The sequence below is a fragment of the Zychaea mexicana genome (assembly GCF_025766255.1).
Source record: "Zychaea mexicana strain RSA 1403 chromosome Unknown BDB00scaffold_63, whole genome shotgun sequence".
Classification (NCBI taxonomy): Eukaryota; Fungi; Mucoromycota; class Mucoromycetes; order Mucorales; family Lichtheimiaceae; genus Zychaea; species Zychaea mexicana.
Window position 1 is genome coordinate 226763 of NW_026516726.1, and position 18050 is coordinate 244812.

General features: G+C 43.5%; 6 protein-coding genes across 6 annotated transcripts; 2 read left to right on the forward strand and 4 right to left on the reverse strand.

Annotated features, from left to right (window-relative positions):
- Positions 1 to 461: 461 nt before the first annotated feature.
- Positions 462 to 1742, forward strand: BDB00DRAFT_519426 (uncharacterized protein). The gene is made up of 5 exons (XM_053117702.1): positions 462 to 523; positions 610 to 737; positions 833 to 1108; positions 1190 to 1416; positions 1514 to 1742. Exons 1-5 carry the CDS (start codon positions 504 to 506, stop codon positions 1724 to 1726), a joined length of 864 nt encoding a protein of 287 aa, XP_052977344.1. The 5' UTR covers positions 462 to 503; the 3' UTR covers positions 1727 to 1742.
- A 1624-nt stretch (positions 1743 to 3366) lies between these two features.
- On the reverse strand, positions 3367 to 3933 carry BDB00DRAFT_930782 (uncharacterized protein; the record flags this gene model as incomplete). The annotated part of the gene is made up of 2 exons (XM_053129015.1): positions 3367 to 3688; positions 3788 to 3933. The coding sequence occupies 2 exons, from the start codon at positions 3931 to 3933 to the stop codon at positions 3454 to 3456; spliced, it is 381 nt and encodes a 126-aa protein (XP_052977345.1). The 3' UTR covers positions 3367 to 3453.
- Positions 3934 to 4393: 460 nt separating this feature from the next.
- BDB00DRAFT_835099 (uncharacterized protein) lies at positions 4394 to 6038 on the forward strand. Its single transcript, XM_053124380.1, has 3 exons — positions 4394 to 4512; positions 4723 to 4737; positions 4816 to 6038. The coding sequence occupies exons 1-3, from the start codon at positions 4449 to 4451 to the stop codon at positions 5997 to 5999; spliced, it is 1263 nt and encodes a 420-aa protein (XP_052977346.1). The 5' UTR covers positions 4394 to 4448; the 3' UTR covers positions 6000 to 6038.
- On the reverse strand, positions 6039 to 7185 carry BDB00DRAFT_835101 (uncharacterized protein). Its single transcript, XM_053124381.1, has one exon. The coding sequence runs from the start codon at positions 6880 to 6882 to the stop codon at positions 6223 to 6225; it is 660 nt and encodes a 219-aa protein (XP_052977347.1). The 5' UTR covers positions 6883 to 7185; the 3' UTR covers positions 6039 to 6222.
- Positions 7186 to 8884: 1699 nt separating this feature from the next.
- BDB00DRAFT_883964 (actin-related protein 2/3 complex subunit 4) lies at positions 8885 to 10074 on the reverse strand (the record flags this gene model as incomplete). The annotated part of the gene is made up of 5 exons (XM_053128284.1): positions 8885 to 8938; positions 9101 to 9271; positions 9464 to 9671; positions 9765 to 9883; positions 10072 to 10074. 5 exons carry the CDS (start codon positions 10072 to 10074, stop codon positions 8885 to 8887), a joined length of 555 nt encoding a protein of 184 aa, XP_052977348.1.
- Positions 10075 to 10297: 223 nt separating this feature from the next.
- On the reverse strand, positions 10298 to 15741 carry BDB00DRAFT_960185 (CNH domain-containing protein). Its single transcript, XM_053129706.1, has 14 exons — positions 14761 to 15741; positions 14260 to 14639; positions 13932 to 14151; positions 13727 to 13842; positions 13577 to 13618; positions 13355 to 13498; positions 12963 to 13256; positions 12573 to 12845; positions 12305 to 12478; positions 11837 to 12221; positions 11174 to 11755; positions 10977 to 11087; positions 10759 to 10907; positions 10298 to 10664 (listed from the first exon to the last, which is right to left on the reverse strand). The coding sequence occupies exons 1-14, from the start codon at positions 15659 to 15661 to the stop codon at positions 10461 to 10463; spliced, it is 3975 nt and encodes a 1324-aa protein (XP_052977349.1). The 5' UTR covers positions 15662 to 15741; the 3' UTR covers positions 10298 to 10460.
- Positions 15742 to 18050: the final 2309 nt, after the last annotated feature.

Sequence of the window (18050 nt, forward strand, 5' to 3'; positions counted from 1 at the left end):
GATATGAATGCAGCCAATAATCAACTGTAATAAACCAGCGTTTTCGGTCGATTGTCACGGTGCACTCTGAATGTACTAATAGGTACGAGTTGGACGATCATTATAGAAGAATCAAACATGTGCTCGTGATATGAGTAGCTTCATATTATTTAAACACACATATCAGAATGGTCAGGTACGACAGGTGGCGAATATCGCTTTTTTGTTTTTCCTAAAATCAATCTAGAAATACTGTTATTCGACCCACGTTTTATGCAGTAAGCGGTGCTCTATATAGTAGTTGATACCATAATAAGCACAATGATTGTAAATAGGACTCAGTAGAAGTTCGATTGACTGGAAGCAGTACCTATAGATCAGCGCTCAATTTATGGCATGTCAGGCTTTCCATTTGTTAGAAAGCGCTAGTTCATCGGCTCGTCGTCGGCGGACGAGTAAAATTTATAATTTTGTCAACTCCACCTCTGTATACTTCTTTCTTTAACTTTCGACTCCTATAAAAAATGACTGAATCTGCCCAAAAGTAATTCTTTATTTTTTTTGTTACAGCGTGCACATTGATTTAATTATCAGTATAGGCTAACTGCTCTTTTAATGATATAATTCTAGGAAACGAAAGTGGGATTTGGACGATCAAGGACAAACCAGACCGGAAGGCACAGCAACTAAAATTTCCAAGGTCGATGACGAGTTTCCGAGCAAGACGCCTTCCAGCGATCAAGGCGAAGCAGCAATGAGTAAGTCATAATTTGTTGAAAAAGAACAGGAGTAAACTTTTGAATCTAACTTTCCTTGCTGTGCGCGATTCCTCCTTGTTTTTGAAAAAAAAAAGATGAAGCAACTGCCAAAATCAACGCCATTCTGGCTCAGAAGGGCCTTGCAAAAAAGGAGCCCACTGCTACTGCCGCCGTTGAATCGCAGAAACCGAACGAAGAAGGACAAGAGCAGCAATCAGAGCAGCAACAGCAGAGGCAAAAGCTGCACCCCCCTCCACGAGAAAAACTAGAGAACGAATTCGTCAAAAATATTCCAATTAATGATCTCAAGAATCGGTACATGCTCACCCGTGGTGCCACTCAAGCGCAGATTCAACGAGACACTGGCGCAGGTACAAGAAAAGAAACGGACTGAGAAAAAAAGTCGGAAGAGAGGTGGATAGAAACCAAGTCTAATGCCTTTTGAAAAATAGATGTAACCACCCGTGGAAAGTACTATCCAGACAAGGCATTGGCCACAGACGGCGAGCCACCACTGTATCTTTACGTATCGGCCTCTTCCCAAGAGTCGTTGGATAAAGCCGTCGCGCAGATAGAAGATCTGATTGCCAACGCCGCTGTCCCCACTGTGGTACCACCACATCGCCAAGATAACCATCATCAACAGAACAACCACCATCATCCGCAAGAACGGCCACCGGTAAAGAAAGCAGACTCAGTTAGAAAGAGGAAGGGAATTGGTAATGACGCAAACGGAATATCTCATAAACTCACACACTTTCTCATATTTCTGTTAGCGCAAGTTCCATGAAGAGAAGATCTACGTTGGTTTGGAGAGCACACCTCACTTCAATTTGAGGGCTAAGATTGTTGGTCCGCACGGTGCCTACGTAAAGCATATTCAGAATGAAACTGGAAGCAGAGTTCAACTCAAGGGTAAAGGATCTGGCTTTTATGAGACAGCCACCGGTCAGGAAGCCGAAGATGCTCTGCACGTTCATATCACGTAAGTTCATATAGAAATTTTTAGCTTAGGAGAAATCACACTTCAACGTGGATACTCAAAACGACGTTAGGTGTATTCGTGAAGAAGGCCTGGAAAAGGCCGTGCAGCTTACAAAGGATCTTCTTGCTACAGTCAAGACAGATTATGAACGTGGACCGCCTCCCAAACAGTACGGTGGTTATTACGGCGGTCGTGGAGGATATAGAGGAGGTTATCATGGCGGCCATCATCATCATCACGGAGTGAGTCTTCCTACCCACATAAGATAAAACGACATGGCTTCATTTCCTGTCATCTCGCACAGTTCAAATGTTAAAAGAGCTCAGCAAAACTAATGTAGATGTCTTATATTAACTTAGGGCTATGGATATCAAGGAGGTTATCAACCAGCTCCTCCACCTCCCGCACAGCATGTACCACCACAAGCGCAACCGCAGCCTTCATTATCGTCGTCATCGGGTACACCAACATCCAATGCAGACGATTCGCAGGCACCGGGACAGCCTCAGTCCCAACCGCAGTCGCATTCTGCTACACCTACGTCCAGCGGATATGAAGGAGGGGAAAAGAATGCAGCACCTTCTTACGGTGGTTACGACTATAGTCAATATTATGCTTACTATGGGCAATATCAATATGATCCTAGCTATTACAACTACTACGGATACAGCAACGCACCTCCAGCTGCAACAAGCCAGCCCTCGGCCGCGAACCCTCCACCGCCGCCGCCACTTCCTCCATTGGATGCTTCTCCAGGGTCGTCCTACCAACAATCACAACAAGCCCCACCACCCCCACCTCCACCTTCTGAGGACGCCAGAAGCCAATCCTATAACGCCGTGCCACCTCCACCGCCTCCACCTCAAGAGTAGAAGTGTGCTGCGATAGCTGTTACCGCTGGAAGTATTACATACACAACCAAAATTTAATTACAAGTGATCTTATGTTTCTTTCTTCTTCTTTATTGTCGCTCAATCAACCGGCCCTCTCTCTCTCTCTCTATCTCTCTTTCTCTCTCTTTCCGACTCTTAGCGTTTGAAAAAAAGAAAAAAGAAACGTGCTACATTATACTGCTCACAAAGAAAACTGTCTTTTAGGGCAACAAAATAAACAATGACATTTGCGAGGGGTTAAGTAGCTGCTTAAAAGAGTACATTAACCAACCGAAAAGGAAAAACTACGTACTATCATGTTTTACATGCTTTGCTGATGCATTTTATGTCTTTTATTTATATGGAAGCACACACTCTCTTTTACTCGGGATCTCTTGTTTCTCTTTCGTCTATTGGAACGGAAGGGAGAGGAAAGGGGGGCAAGAGTTATCCATTGCTCGCTGAAAGTGTAGCGTAGCGATAACGACACTCACTGGCCAGGCAAGTACCATCATCTTTTGATTTTATACACGAAAACAGACATGCTTGTATAACAACAACAGCAATCCAGAGAAACATATTGTTTTCACTTGTCAGTGCTCTGTAATCTTAAAGTATCGTTGTTTAAGTACATCGGGCAAACGCTTGCTGTCCATGTCCTTTTTGACAGTTTCAAAATCATTCCTCCTTATCGGTAAAAGCGACTTTTTCTTTTTATTTCAAATTTTGAACGATTCTTTTTAGTTCGTCTGCAGTGAACAGTTTAGTAAATGGCACACTTAAGAATAAAGACCACACTACCTCCACGGCCTCCTCCTCGTTGCAGAAATAACTATCGATTCCGACATTGTTTCCGTGTTCAACTTTCCATATTTTTAGCTATCAAATTCCAATCCTCCGTGCCATATTGAGACACTAGTGTAAAGCGACCGCTTGATTTGGATGGGCTTGCTGTTTCGCCCCAAGGCGCTTTAATTTCGGATATACGGTGACCCTGGTATGGCAGCTTTTCGCGTACCATGTTCCAATCGATACCTGCCTTCGCTATCGCTACTACTATTATTATTGTTGCTGCTGCTACTACCAAGTTACTACTAATAGCAGCAAGTATCCGCAACAACATACGGTCTTGTTAAGTCCAAGCTGGTGCTTGACCCGTGACAACTTGGTATCAATTGTAGACAGAACTGTACGAACGGCCCCTGAGCGAGGCAATGTAGCTCCAGTCATTGGGATATTTTTTGACCAGCTTGAACATTTCGTCAGTTTCTCCATTGGTGAATTGCTTGTACAGCCGTGCTGACGATTTTAAAGCGGTGATGGCTTGACGCCATGCCATCGCCGTGGTTGGAGTTTTTTCGTGTCAAAAATACACATCATGCAGTTCGCCACTTTGTTGGACGACCCTCCGGCCGGCAACAACAAGCTGAATGTTTAGTCAGACGGTCTGCACTCAATCAACACCTATTTAATCTGTGCTGCTGATGGCCCTTGCACGATATGTATTTCCTATGGAAAAATGCTTAATTACATGGCTGCTGTATAAGGCAAGTGCTGCTAGATTATGGAAGGCCCGTCTAACAAAACTGTTCGTTACTCTGAGTTACTATTAGTAAATCGAGCATCTTTACAAAATAAAACAGAGCATATCATAGTAGAAAGAATTACACGCTTCAAACATATGCATTGTATACAGTTTTTCACAGTTTCTAAGCGCAATAGAGTCGATACACTACTGTGCGACATTTCTAGATTTAATGTCACACAAAGAAAACTAACCATATTACATATTTCTTTTACTCGGCTCTTTTTTTCTTTTTCCAAAGTAAAAGAACAAAAAACGATATACGTATAATGGCGCCGCTATTGCGGTGTACTTCTTTTCTGCTCATTCTGCTTTTTACTCTCCATTGGTTTGGTAATTGACATTGTCGAATTCAAGTAGTAAGCAAGACAGAGGAGATCAGAGTGCTAACGTTTACTTTCAACCACCGAAACCGTTTTCTTTGCGACAACACTATCACTGCACTGACGACGGGTACGTTGTGTTTTGTGTATATTCGTTTATATTGTGGATCGTTTTTTACTGACAGAACTATGTGGATATGCTATTAGGCACTTTTTACAGGATATAATTGCTTAGGTAACGTTCCTGCGATATCCAGTCAAAAAGATCTTCTCATCTAACCAATCCATCGTGCTTTTCCTCCATATTGAACAGCGGCTGAGCCGACAGTAATTGAAGGATCAACATATGTACTTCCCAGCGGAAGTTTCACGGGCGATCTCACCGACGTTAACCTCTCTGGCTTATTCGATGGCACGCCAACTTCTACTGATAACGCTGCTGCTGCTGTTGCTGTAACACCAACATCAAGTGCCAATCTGGAGCCAACAAGTGTCGCCGAAAGCATATCATCGGCAGCAGCACCAACTACTGCTTCCCCTGTGCAGACGAGATCCTCGGCCGGAAAATCAACATCCGAAAGCAACAAGGACGGGTTGGCTCTTGGACCAGGACCAATTGCTGGGATCGTAGTAGGCGCGATTGCCGTGATCATCCTAGCAGTGCTTTTGTGTGTTTTTCTGGCACGCAGAAACAAAAATAACAAACAATTTGACCGAGGGCGTGGAATCACACCGTCAATGGTAATCAGCATGAGAACCAAGACACCGTCTGTTCTCGATCGTAGCGTAGGCGGCGAGCCAGGAGGCTTCCAACATAAACCGGTGCAGACGTACTATCCTGATCCCAGTAATATCATGATGAGCCAACCGTCTGAAAGTATCACTGCAGCAATTGATCAAATGTACAAAGTGAAGCAATACAACACCAAACCCAGTGCATCATCCACAATCTCGACCCCTCAGGAATCCAGCAACCCTCGGCTGTCCAAGTACAGCTACCTGGCACACGCGTTTACTCAAATGCGCGAGTCCTATGCGGCTCATCCTTCGCTGATGTCCTCTTCAGCGCCTGCTGCACCTTCAACCACAACAACCACGGATACGGCGCATCTACGTAGCACCGATGACGAGGATGACAATAACAGCATCCATCAGACAACACAGCACCTGCCAACGAGTTTGACACCTCCTCCGCCACGTATTGCAGTGTTTAATGAGCATTCGGAACAGGTGATACAGAATGAACCAGAAGAGAGCAATTATAATTACACCAGAGGCATCAACACCCCCAATTATACCGGTGCTACTAATACGAGTGCCACCAGTCCTGGTAACCGTGACAGTATGACGTCAGATGTGAGCCAGTATAGCGCCTTCTCGAATCCTTTTCGTTATCCATCACCCGACAACAACAATAGCAATAACCACACGATAAACACGCCACGACCACGACCAGCGCAGCATTTAGCCTCCAGAAAACAATACAATTATATCTGAGAACACTTTATATTATATTATTATATATACTTATTTATATTTTTTGTACATTTTTTTGTTGCTTTGTACCTTAATATTGAAAAATTCTATTTACATTACATATACGATTACTACTACTACTACTATCTACAGCTTTATAATGAAGGCAAAAACGATGATTGGTTGAATTTGAATGTAGAGCGAGAATGAGGTTGGGGAACGAACAAAAGAAGAACAAAAAGGATCAAAAGGTATAGAAATGGTTTGTACGGTAAGCAGTACCATCCGACTCACGTACCATGATTATTGGTAGCCGACGAGTGCCATTGTCAAGGCAGGTGCATGCCGAGCTTGCAGCTAGTGCGTCGACGGAAGGGATAATGCAGGCAATGCTGTCGCTACCATGGGAATAAGACAAGCTACAGCATTTGACGTCGCCAAGATAAACGGAAAGAAGCTTTGTCAGATGGTTGCCCAGCAACAATAGACGGTCCTTGCCTTCTGCCGTCACAGATTGCACATCTGGAAACGGAGTGACGACACCACCAGCGGTGGAAGGAGTAGAATTGGGGAAAGCCTTATCGCTAATATTATTGTTGTCAGGCCTCCAGAATGTATATGTCGCACAATCGGTACCAATGATTGTCCAGATTGCCGTATCAGCCACCGGATCTAAAGCTGTGGTAAGTACTGTATCGTTGATACATGCCAGGTACTGTTTTCCACCAACATGAACGCCTCCTGCTGCTCCTCGACCCGCTGCCCCAGCAGGAGCGGCCAGTTCGAATGCCACTCGGTGTAATTGCGAAACAGGGTCGCCAATCTCGTTGGTTTGCTGTCTCAGGGTACCTTTACGTACAGTCATCACGGGGCTCATCACGCCTGTTTTGATACACTGCAGCATGACCTGCTGGTTATAATGAATCGGACCAGTTTCACCGTCAACGGCCCAAATGACAAACGGATCCCAAGAGCTGGGGCGTGCCACATAGGAGAGTGATCCAGTATAGGTTGTCTTTGCTTCGTTGACTCCGAGATACTTTGTCGACACGGTTTGCGATCGGATCCGGTTGAACAAAGCAATGGTCGAGCCATGATGGATGCACACTGGTATCGAACATGAAGCGGGGTTGTTAGTTATCTTATCTATTTCACACAAAAGAAGTAGAGGATAATAGACTCACGTTCTAAATGCTTCACACTGCTTTGCTTCTTTTTACTGGGTTTGCTGATAACCTTGATAGGCTTGCTAGTAAAGGCACCGAGTTGCTGTATGTCGACAGTTACGGTGACCTGTTTGCGCTTTTCGGCCAAGTCGTTGATGTGGAGGTGCTTGGAAGTGCACTTGAAATTGTTGTCTAAAGTCCGATCCAGTACGCCTGTTTGCTGGCACTTGGGTCCCCCTGCCGAGATCCGGAAATTTAAGGGGCTTGAGCCGCCTAGCACCACTGTTGTGGGCGGTGGGCACAAGAATCTAATATGTGTTTGCGTGAGCACAACCGGTGTGTGATGTTGGGGCACACCCAATGAGAAGCCTGGGATTTTTCTCACGCTGAAATTGACAGACGTTACCTTTTTTCGGTTCCGTAACTCTTTTGTGCAACTTTGCCCGTTATTATCATCACGGTGCGCTCGTTGGCTGCATGCCCCGAGATTTCGGGCTGCCCCAGATAGTGTTTCAGCTGTGAGCTCCATTCGTTGCTAGTGTTGCTACTGCAACCGTTATTGTTGCTGGTGGGTGTGGCTGTGGCTGTGGCTTCGGTAATGTCGGTATCGTTAATGCTGGTATCACTAATGCTATTGCTGCTGCTGTTGTAGAGCATGAGTTGTTGTGCTTGGACAGTAGGGGTAGCAGGTGGCACCAGGGACTCGTCGGAGGCTGACGAAGAAGCCGGTGATGAGGGACAGGCTGACGATTCTTCATGAAGAAGGGGTGCGTTGTCAAGCAAGAACCAATCGTTATCGGCAGGTAGAACCGAAGATGGCGGTGCCATAAGTGGATCTTGGAGATAGTCGCCTTGCTGAATGAGATCATCAGAAAGATTGTCCAAGAACCCGACGACAGCATTACTTGTGACCCCATCGGAGCCAATGCCACTGCTACTGCTACTTTCGATTGTCGTCGTTGTCTTGGAGGAGGTTTCCGTTGTATGCGGTGATAGATCGATACTGTCTTTGGCGGGCATTGGCATAATTTCTTGCATGTTGCTTAATAGCAGCTGCATAATATCTCCGTCAAACGAAGCAACAGGCTCTTCAAACTGCTGCTGTTGCTGATGCTGGTCCATTACTGGTTGAGCGGACAAGAAAGTGGCAATGTCGTCGTACAGCAGTGACTCTATCTCAAGATCAAACTTGCGTTTCTTTGGTAAAATGGAGGGTTGGATATCGACGGATGGTGGTGTCATTTTCATTGTTGCGGTAGGTTTGAGGGTACGGTGGGGAATCCGGAAGTGGATAGAGCACAGAGAGCACAGAGAGGGAGGAAGAGGAAGAGGAGTAATTAGAGCAAGAGAATGAAGAAAAGTAAGAAGCAGCGGCTAGACTCGGCACACTTGAACCTTTATTATTTTCAAAGGGCGCATGACGGACTGCATCCTAAAATGGGAAGCATCTGTTTATAAGCACCCTCTTTTCCGGTTGGTTTGTTGGTTGCACTGATAGATAGTGCGATATATACATGCAACAGATATAGTACAGTGCAGTAGGTATTCCACCCTACATAGCACCACTATAGCATAAACACTCGCAGCAGCAGCAGCGTCATTCAGGTTGAGTCAGGTGACGGGTCTCGATAACAAATCAATTTGGCAGTTCCCGCCAAACATGGGTTGCATGCACGAATACATGATAATTGCTCTAACTTGCCACTCTGGGTTACTACACAGTCTGGTTTATTTTATTTTTTAGGTGCGTTGATCGTCTGGGAGGGCCGTGGGAAACTTGGGGACTCGTGGTCCCTATTAAGGTAGGACATGAAGCATATTCATTTATTTCTCTTTTGGTGCGATAGTTATGCGTACTATGATGGAATTCAAACGAACTACGAAGAAAACAACAGCCCCCCCCCCACATTGTGTGAGTAACTCGACTTTCATCATTCCCGAGGATCTTTCTCTCACCTGTGCAAGGTAGCTCTCTGCCACCGTTCTCGCGCGTGTATTGACACTTAGTTTCATCTCTGAGATTTCCTTGTCCACTTCCTCCATGAAATGCACAATGAAATCGACCAGCTTGTGCTTGTACATTTGCTCCGTATGCGTGTTCGTAATCAGGAACGAGATATCATAACCCTGGTTTGGATTATGCATGAACCATATACTGTGAGTCGTGTGTACATCATCTGACCCTGCACACAATACACACACGTACATCATACACAACAACAACAACAACAACGGTACGGATTTTCTTTCTCCCCCGTTCTCCCCCGTTCCATCCGGCAGTTCCCCACCCCATCCCCACATAATAACCCCACACTTTACCTCTACAGGCTTTCTGCGAAGAATGACGAAGCTCTCGGCTCTCATCATCAAAAACCGTGCGAATTTGTGGCACAGAATGCGCTCCAGATCATCCGCTTGTTTCACCTTGATACTCACTCGAATCGAGTTTACCGATGGCTCAATAAGCACCTTTTCGTTTTCATTTCGGCTGATACATAGTGGATTCATCAAAACTTCGTTGGATTTTCTATTTGCACATAAATCAATGGACGCATATATTTCGTTAAGCATAACCCAGCGAGAGTTGAGCTGATGAAGATTTAAAAAAACCGGCCATTACCCTGATTCTACTTCTGGCGTGTTGTGACGTTCTGCAATCTCGGAAGAAAAGTTGTCAAGACATAATGCCGCAGTCAACGTCGAACGAACGGCTGTTAAATAAGGACGAAGAGTGTTGGACTGTATACCATAGTTATATATATATAAGAACATGGATTGCAGGAAATAGTGTACAATGAATTAGTATTCGAACGTGTTTTTTTCCGTGATGAAGTGTAAAGGTCAATATCATCCCTTGCCACTGCTTAAAGAAGTACACCAAAACAGTAGATTCGGTCACATTTGTAGAGAGAGATGAGGCAACTTACCATAGCGAACACGAAGTTACTATAGACTAGTAGCACCAGGCAAAGTGAGCAAAGCCAAGGCCAAGCACTTGCTCCAAGTACAAGCAGCGGAGTTGGTTTGCAGCAACTAAATGATGGCGGCTAAAATGGGACGTGCATGCGATTCAATAAGTGGAACATTATACATTGTTTATGGAGGAGAAAAAAAGAGGGTAACGTTAACGATAGATATAAAATTACTAAACGAAAGCTTGGTCTATTTATAGTGTACACAGATACTAAGTGCAAAGAAAAAATAGAAATGAAGAAAAACAGAAAGCAGGATGCGTGTGCGATAAAATATTAAGTAATAAAAATGATCAGAATGAGTGTTTTTTTGTTGGTGTAAGTGGTGTTGCTGTTGTTGGGTTTCACCAAGCCGAATTGCTGTTGTTGCCTAGTGCAGGTAGTTGTGGCAGATAGTCGACATGCTGCTTCACTAGGTCAAGTTGGTAAAGAGCCTGATATCCTTCGTTTTCCACATCACTCATGGTAACATGAATCCCGTCCTTTGCGGATGCACCTGTATTGGTGCAGCGGATATGCGTCCCCCGTATCCGTTGATCCAAAGTCCCCTATCGTTTTGTTTACATGTACGTATTAGTAAGCTGAAAAAGACGCAGAAGGTACGTTGGTGCCTTATTAAATGGCATCTATATACAGGCTTACCGTTAAAATATTCCGTACTTCAATGAACTCAGGTTCAAATGCAAGGATATATGGATAACAAAGTGCAAATGCATCCGGGATGCTTTCCCAATCAATCCTGCAGCTAGTCCGTTTGAGGCGTCCCCGTTGATCTACGACAAAGGCAAACTCTAATATATTTTGAGAAGCACGTTATAAACAATCCCAAATCTCCACAGCATCTCTCTTTAATGATTTACCATTATAGCACACCAGGTACTCTGCAAACTGGATACGATATATGGATATCGGTCTTACATCTTGTCGATTAAATACAAAGGACAGCTCTTCATCGTCTGGATCCAACAATGCTAGAATTAAGAAAAACATTGATGCAACTGCTTTAGCACGATCCTTTGTACGTATATACACAGTCACAACACTGCCACTCGTTTACCTTGCACTTCAAAGGATTTCATATCAATGACACCAATTTCTTGTGGACATGATACACACATCTTTGTGCGAAGAAGATTGATCCCAGAGGCTTCACTTGGCAAGTAGAGATCCTTATACGGCTTCAAATTTTCAGTACCATTCCGGACTAGTCGCTTGATGAAGGCTCGACGGCCTTTCTTATCCTCGTCAGAAGTAACAGGTTCAAACACTCGGATAGTTGTAGGTGTGAGTGCACTCGTTTTGACTACGCACACGAGCGTCTTCCCCATGCATACGCCAACGTAAAAAAAGGCGGCGTGTTGACTTATAGGTCGAACGCTTTTCGGTTGAAGTTCGCCAGCTGCTACCATATCGTATGGGAACGCCCACAAAGTTTTATCAGCAAGAACTACCAAATGGGAAAGATCCACAAAACTGATTTGTGACACCTTTTCGACATGTAAAATGCGACTTGTCCTTGGTCCACCGTCCACAATACTATCCTGGTCGACTTCATATTTTGTCGTTGTCGTTTCCAGATTGCTTATATATACTCCTTGATCAGCTCCAATAACAACTCTTGGATGGTGAGTGCTTCCGGCTAGGATAGATATTACATATTAGTACATTATCGTATTGGCTATTCACACATGAGACACAGTTAAACGAGATAATAACTAACGCAACACTGTCGAACTGTTGATTTTGTTGTTTAGGGTAAATTCTCTGCAGACAAGCGGATTTAATGCAAAAACACACCGCTTCTGTGCCAGAGCAGCTTGTTGCTCTTTGATCTTTTCCGCCCATGATTTCCTAGACGATTCTCCCGCTGCATATAACGTCAATGGAGGAGAGCCGCGCCGCCCGTGATGGTGGAACGTGATGCTGTAGCTGCCAGACTTGTTTGCATTGATCGTCTCGGATGTGGATGATTTAGGTTGGATGCTAGCACTGCTGGATACAAGCGTTGTTGAGCGACTATAAGGCAATATGGAACTTGCGCGTTTCGCCCGGTTGTTGGGGGTGTCTTTTGGAAGAGATACTGTCAACAGTTCAAGAGGAATGGGCTGATAGATTAAAATACGTATAGTAAGTTATCATGAGCAAAATTGTGTATGTATCGATTGCTTGTTCTTTATACACCACCCACCTTTCGATAAACTCTGTAGATTTCCAGATGATTGTGATATTTGATTTTTGCAAAAACAAGATAGTGGTCAAATAAAAATAGCTGAAGGTCGGAAGCATCAGATGATGAGTTTCCTTTTCGCTTCATCCGACCTTTCATAATCAACCGACGACCGTTATCTCGCAGCCTCAGATCCTGAGAAACACAATGTGTCTATATGTGAGAAAAGCCAGATGCTACCACACGAGTGTTAAGCCAATCATCAACATATTGGGAAGAGAGAACTTACCACAAAATTTTCAGATACTTTGAACGAGAGTCGAGTCTCAATCTGCTGTAAATTAAACGCATTTTCGCTGTTGCCAGCTTCCGTATTCACTTGGACCAAAAACTCGGTGATAAGATCCATGATTTGTGGTATTAGCTTTCGGTCAGGGTTTTCCTCGGGCGTGCACTTCAAGATTTCTCGTAACAAGAGATTGTAGCGGCCGAGTCTTGTCGTTGGTTTTGTCAAATATCCATTGAGTTCGAGTCTTCGTGACTGAGGCTTCCGTTCAGTTTCCTGTATAGATACAGCATGACAATAACAACAAGGAAACGAGTCAGAGAGACAGATAGAGAGAGAGAGAGAGAGAAACATCATACGCATATTAAACTATAAAGAGATCGTAGAATTTACCTCAACAAATGCTGCAAACCGTGGATTCCGCTTTTTTTCCAGCTCAAAGTAGAATTTGCCAACGACTTGATGTGCCCCATAAGCAACAAATGGATCAAATTCGCAAGCATATTCGAGAAGAATGTCTCCTATCGAAGAAATCCAGTAATGGTTCTTTTGTCGTTCACTTAAAGCTCGCGCTAATTGTGAGTTGACCTTTTCGATATCAGCCATGTTCCAAAATACTTCTTGCACGAAGTGCTCACGACGCTCGTCCGGAATAATATCTCCAGTAATTAAAGGTTTGACCCACAACTAGATATGCAATGGGTGAATGAGGGCGTTAGTATACATATCCGTGTATGTAAACAACGAATGACAGGGTATATCATCAAAGAATTATGAAAACGTACATTATGTACATATTGGAGATCTCTAACAAAGTCCTGCTCTGTGTAGATTAATTCATATATACATTCTTGTCTCTTGCGTTCTTCGCGTGATGTTGCATCCACTAGCTCTTTTGGTACGCTATGCATCCACAAATTTCGAATTTCCTAGAAATATAAACCATATTTTCGTCAAGACCTGTTATTTATAATCATAGACGCGCGCTCCTTTTAGATTCTACTCACTTCATCTTGCATTGAGGATTGACTTTGTGTCCGTCTTAATGTCTAGTGTGAGGTAGCAGGAGAAGGAAATAAAGTAAATCAAGTATTAACAAAGTAGAAAGTGTTACAAAACGCTAAGGGGGAAAAAGTAGCCTTCCTCTCTTATATTACCTTTGTTGCTTTCCGTGGACAATGTGCACTATAACATGTTCTCTCACGAGTACATGTGGGCGAATAACAGTCCGTCAAAACCGTGAATACGCCAGTTGGTATATCACGGTCTTCTCCTGTCATCCATTCATTATTATTGTGTCATCCGATTTTGTAAGTCGGTCCAGGGCAGCACTTTGATATACAAAAGGCAGCAGCAACTAACCTTCATTTTCTATATGTATATGGGTGGTATCGCTTCTTTCAGCAGTTGATAAGCCGATCGTGCTTTCGAGGCTTTCACGAAATTGATATAATTCCTCGGCAGAGTCACGAAGACGATGTTCATAATTGACGTCATGAAAAAAATTCTGTGCATCCAGTGCACGACCCACTAATAACGCCAAGTTTCTATCATGTGTCCGCAGAATCAATAAAAGCCGTTCCTAAGTAATTATTTGATTCATATTTAGAGAAAGAGGCAAAAGGTACGTTGTGCGTGAGAGATATATCACTGCTGCAATAAAGAACATCTTTAAAGTACTGGTACTAACCACCGCGTCTTTTCCGCGAAACACATTATGGTGCTCAATGTCGTCCTTGATTAGCGTAGTGGTCGGTAATCGGCGGTAAAGCTCTCGAGCGACGAGGGAAAGGACCGCAGGATAAACCATAGATGGCTGATGCAGCTGGTGGTGCGGTTGAGGCGACCCAATTCTTGAGTAGCGATAAGCATAGATTGACTTTCTTTGCTCTTCTCGTTTTTGCTGCATACGTAAAAAGATCGAAGTTCGGGAGGACGATCCCTTAATGCTGCTATTATCTATCGGTGAATTCAGTTCGTTGCTTAATTCAGTGTCGCAGGATTCTCGCGGTTTGTCGTCAATAGTAAAGGTTGTGATGGGCTCAGACCGGCTCTGCGCCATCAAAGGTACTTATTATATATCGACATCAAATTCCACGTCAGTCCAAAAGCAACATTTGATTGTTTTTTTTGCCCTTTACAAAATGGTCCTTTTGCTAACAAACAACACGCAGATATACATGTAATATACCTTCTGACTTTGCATAATGCTCGTGTGGACTCGATGACACTGGCGAATACGCCCAATTGCTTGCATCGTCAGTGCCGTCTATTCGCGTCGAAACTGTAGTCATCGTATCGACTGAACCGATATCAGAGGGTCTCCGCGTATTGATGGGTGGCACAGGATGGTTTGGTGTGATCGTTGTTGTCGTTGTTGTGCTGGTAGGAGACGGAAGATCGCATGCTCCTGGACCAGGAGTGTCCGGTGAAAAGGAAGAGGTGGCGTCTGTCACTATAGGTTGTGTACATACGATCATAGAAGGTGGGCGACTCTGAAAGTTAAATTCCTCTTCTTCGTCGATCTCGCCTTGTTCCTGAATACTGTGATTTTCATTTGTCGCGGCCGCCGGTACTAGGTTGGGCGACAACGTAGCTCTTTGAGATTGGGGTGCCAGTGACGACAAGTTTACTATACTTGATGTTCGCGCTGGCACTTTCAAGTTCTGACTATTCATATGTTGTGCATAAGATGACGATGCTGGATCGCTGGGTAACATGGAACGGTACGAATTCCTGCTGGGTTGAGAAGACGGATTACTGTTGTTGTTGCCTTTGGTGTACGCTGCTGCCAAACTTTGGTGTCGTACAGGGAGTTTTTGGCGAACGTAGCTTTTACGAACGTCTTCGGTAATCAGGCCGGCAGAGTCTTCATAGCGAGGTGGTTGTTGCTGTTGCTGCTGTTCAGCAGTAGTTGTGTGTGGTCGGAGAATCGCGTATGCTCCTTGATGCTTGTACGGATGCAGAAGCTGCTGCTCTAAACCAGGTTTTTGTTCATAATGTTGCTGATGTTGTTGAAACTGTTGCTGCTGCTGTTGCTGTTCTGAATGGCTTTCTACGATCGTGTGGGGGAGATATGCATCTTGATTCATGTTCCTGTTCCCATGTAAGCGAAAGGAAGGAAGAGTATTAGTCTCACTGGCCCGGCGCTGGTTTCCAAAATTAAAAGTATATCTTGTGTGTTATTGGCTGCTTGTAATTACACTTTTGGCTTTCATTACCATGCATACGCTACAGCAAGACCGGCAGGAGAAAATCTTTAAGGCCCATCTCTTATGCTGAGTTATCATACACATTCATCCCTTCAAGTTCTGTGAAGGAAGCTCCAGAGCAAAAGTTAAAAGCACAAACTACGAGCTGAAGTGAGCACGAAGAGGATAAATATGTGACAACAATTTTGATTACTTACTGGTTCGACGACCGCTGTAGATATTAGGCGGCGCTTACAGCTTGAGCATTATAGCAGATGCCTTAATGTAGCAGTGCTACCTCAGGTCACACTATACCACGGTGTAATTTCAAGAGCCAACAGAAGCAAAAACCTGTACTTCCAAATTAATAAGGGAATTGCAGACCTATGTCCTCTGTGTGTAGATGTGGATCCGTTGGATATCCAGAATACACATAAGTATTTATCCTAAAAAACCTTTAAGCGATGCATTAGTAGAGCGCCTTCAAGTTTGATAAAACATTATCTCCTAATATCCCAACTCTTTATAGAGAAAAAGCCAACATGTACTGTTCTTATTATCGACAGGCTGAAGATCTGAGCCTACATAATCGCCAGCAAAAAGAAACCTGCAGCATCATCATGTACTTTTAAAAGACGTTTGCATATTACGAAAATAAGTATTCGACTGTGACCCACCATTTGAAAGGAAAAAAACTCTGGGTCTATATGAGAAACATTCATTCAATTACTGAGTAAGAACGCCACAGTTGGCTTGATTAAGTCCCGAAAATCCACATAAGATACACAAGGGGCGCATGTCAATAATATCGTACCGTGATGAACAAAAAACTATTGTAGAACGTGAATGTCATGGAATTTTTATTTAGAAAATCATCGGCATGCCAAAATAAAATATCGCCAAGCAGATTACTATATATATCGGATTGCGGTAATATTGGACGACAAAACCTTATGCCAAATTGTAGGGCCCCTGTCGTCCGGTTTAGCAGAATATTAATATTACTGGTAACTGCGCCCGTCATTCTAAAAAGTGTTTAACGTCGATCGCTCTATGATAACGAGCAGATACCATTGTATGCGTGACTTTTTGTGCACCCTGATATATAACTGATTCCGATCTCTTTCTCTTGTAATCACTTTACGATATGATTACTTCGTTCTTCAATAGGGGCGGCTGTGCAATCAAAGGCATCAGATCAAGATTGATTTGCTTTTGCAAAATTATACCAGCACGTACAAGACTGACGAGTGCTTATCTAATGAATAGAAGGCAGCGACTTCACATGATATCATGAAGGATAAGATTTACTTTGAAAGAATTTGATACTACTGTTGAAGAGCATAGATAATAGTGCGAGTGCGGGCAAGGATAATGTAATCTCCACCAGAAAGGTGTTTACGTATTATAAAAGCTGGAAGATGTATCATTAAATCACCAGTACTGTGCCGTGCAGATATGTAGACCTGCTCCAATAGTAGAAAGGATGTGCTTTATAATCTGTGCTAGGTATCCAGTTGGTACCTGCCTTGCAATAAGTGCTAAATAACTAATGAGAGCTCATATACTTACGCAAATGCACATTGTACGCCACGAGCTTTTGCGTATAATTTTCTAATGACGTCTTGTTCTTTGATAGACTGGCTTGTTTAAAGAAGACGCAAGTAGAATAACAGGCCAAAATATATGGCACCCATTGTCACAGTAACCTTTTAATCTGTAGAAGATCAGGCAACAGTACAGTAACAAAAGCCTATTAGGTGGAACATCGTCATTCGTACAAATGTAGAGCATGTGAGCCACTACAGAGAAATTTACTTAATGACGTACGGGAAGGTTGAATCTTGTGAGTTTCCTTATTTGACCAGCTTATTATACTTCATAGTTAACCGCCTTTTATCAGTGATGCTGGTGAATGAGCTTTCCATCTTTTCTGGCCGTATAGTCCTCCATAAACGCCATTACCCTCACTTCCTGCAGTTCAAATATACTCTAACAGAACGAACAACTCAAGCTTTGTTGTACAGATATCCATCGATAGCTACGCGGCAGAAAGTCCAGGAGTCTCTGAACGGGTTTGTCACAGTACATCTCTAGAATACTCTGCGATACCGAGGAAAAAAGTATGCTATCCAGCATATATTTGTTCGAAAGGGGGTTACACTATACATAATAAGTCAAAAGCACGCTGTTGAAGATTAGTTTACAGGGTATTATCTTTGGTATATGATACTGTCAGAAGCATGTGTTAATGATTGATGACTTGCACATCTCAAAAGCTTCAAATTCC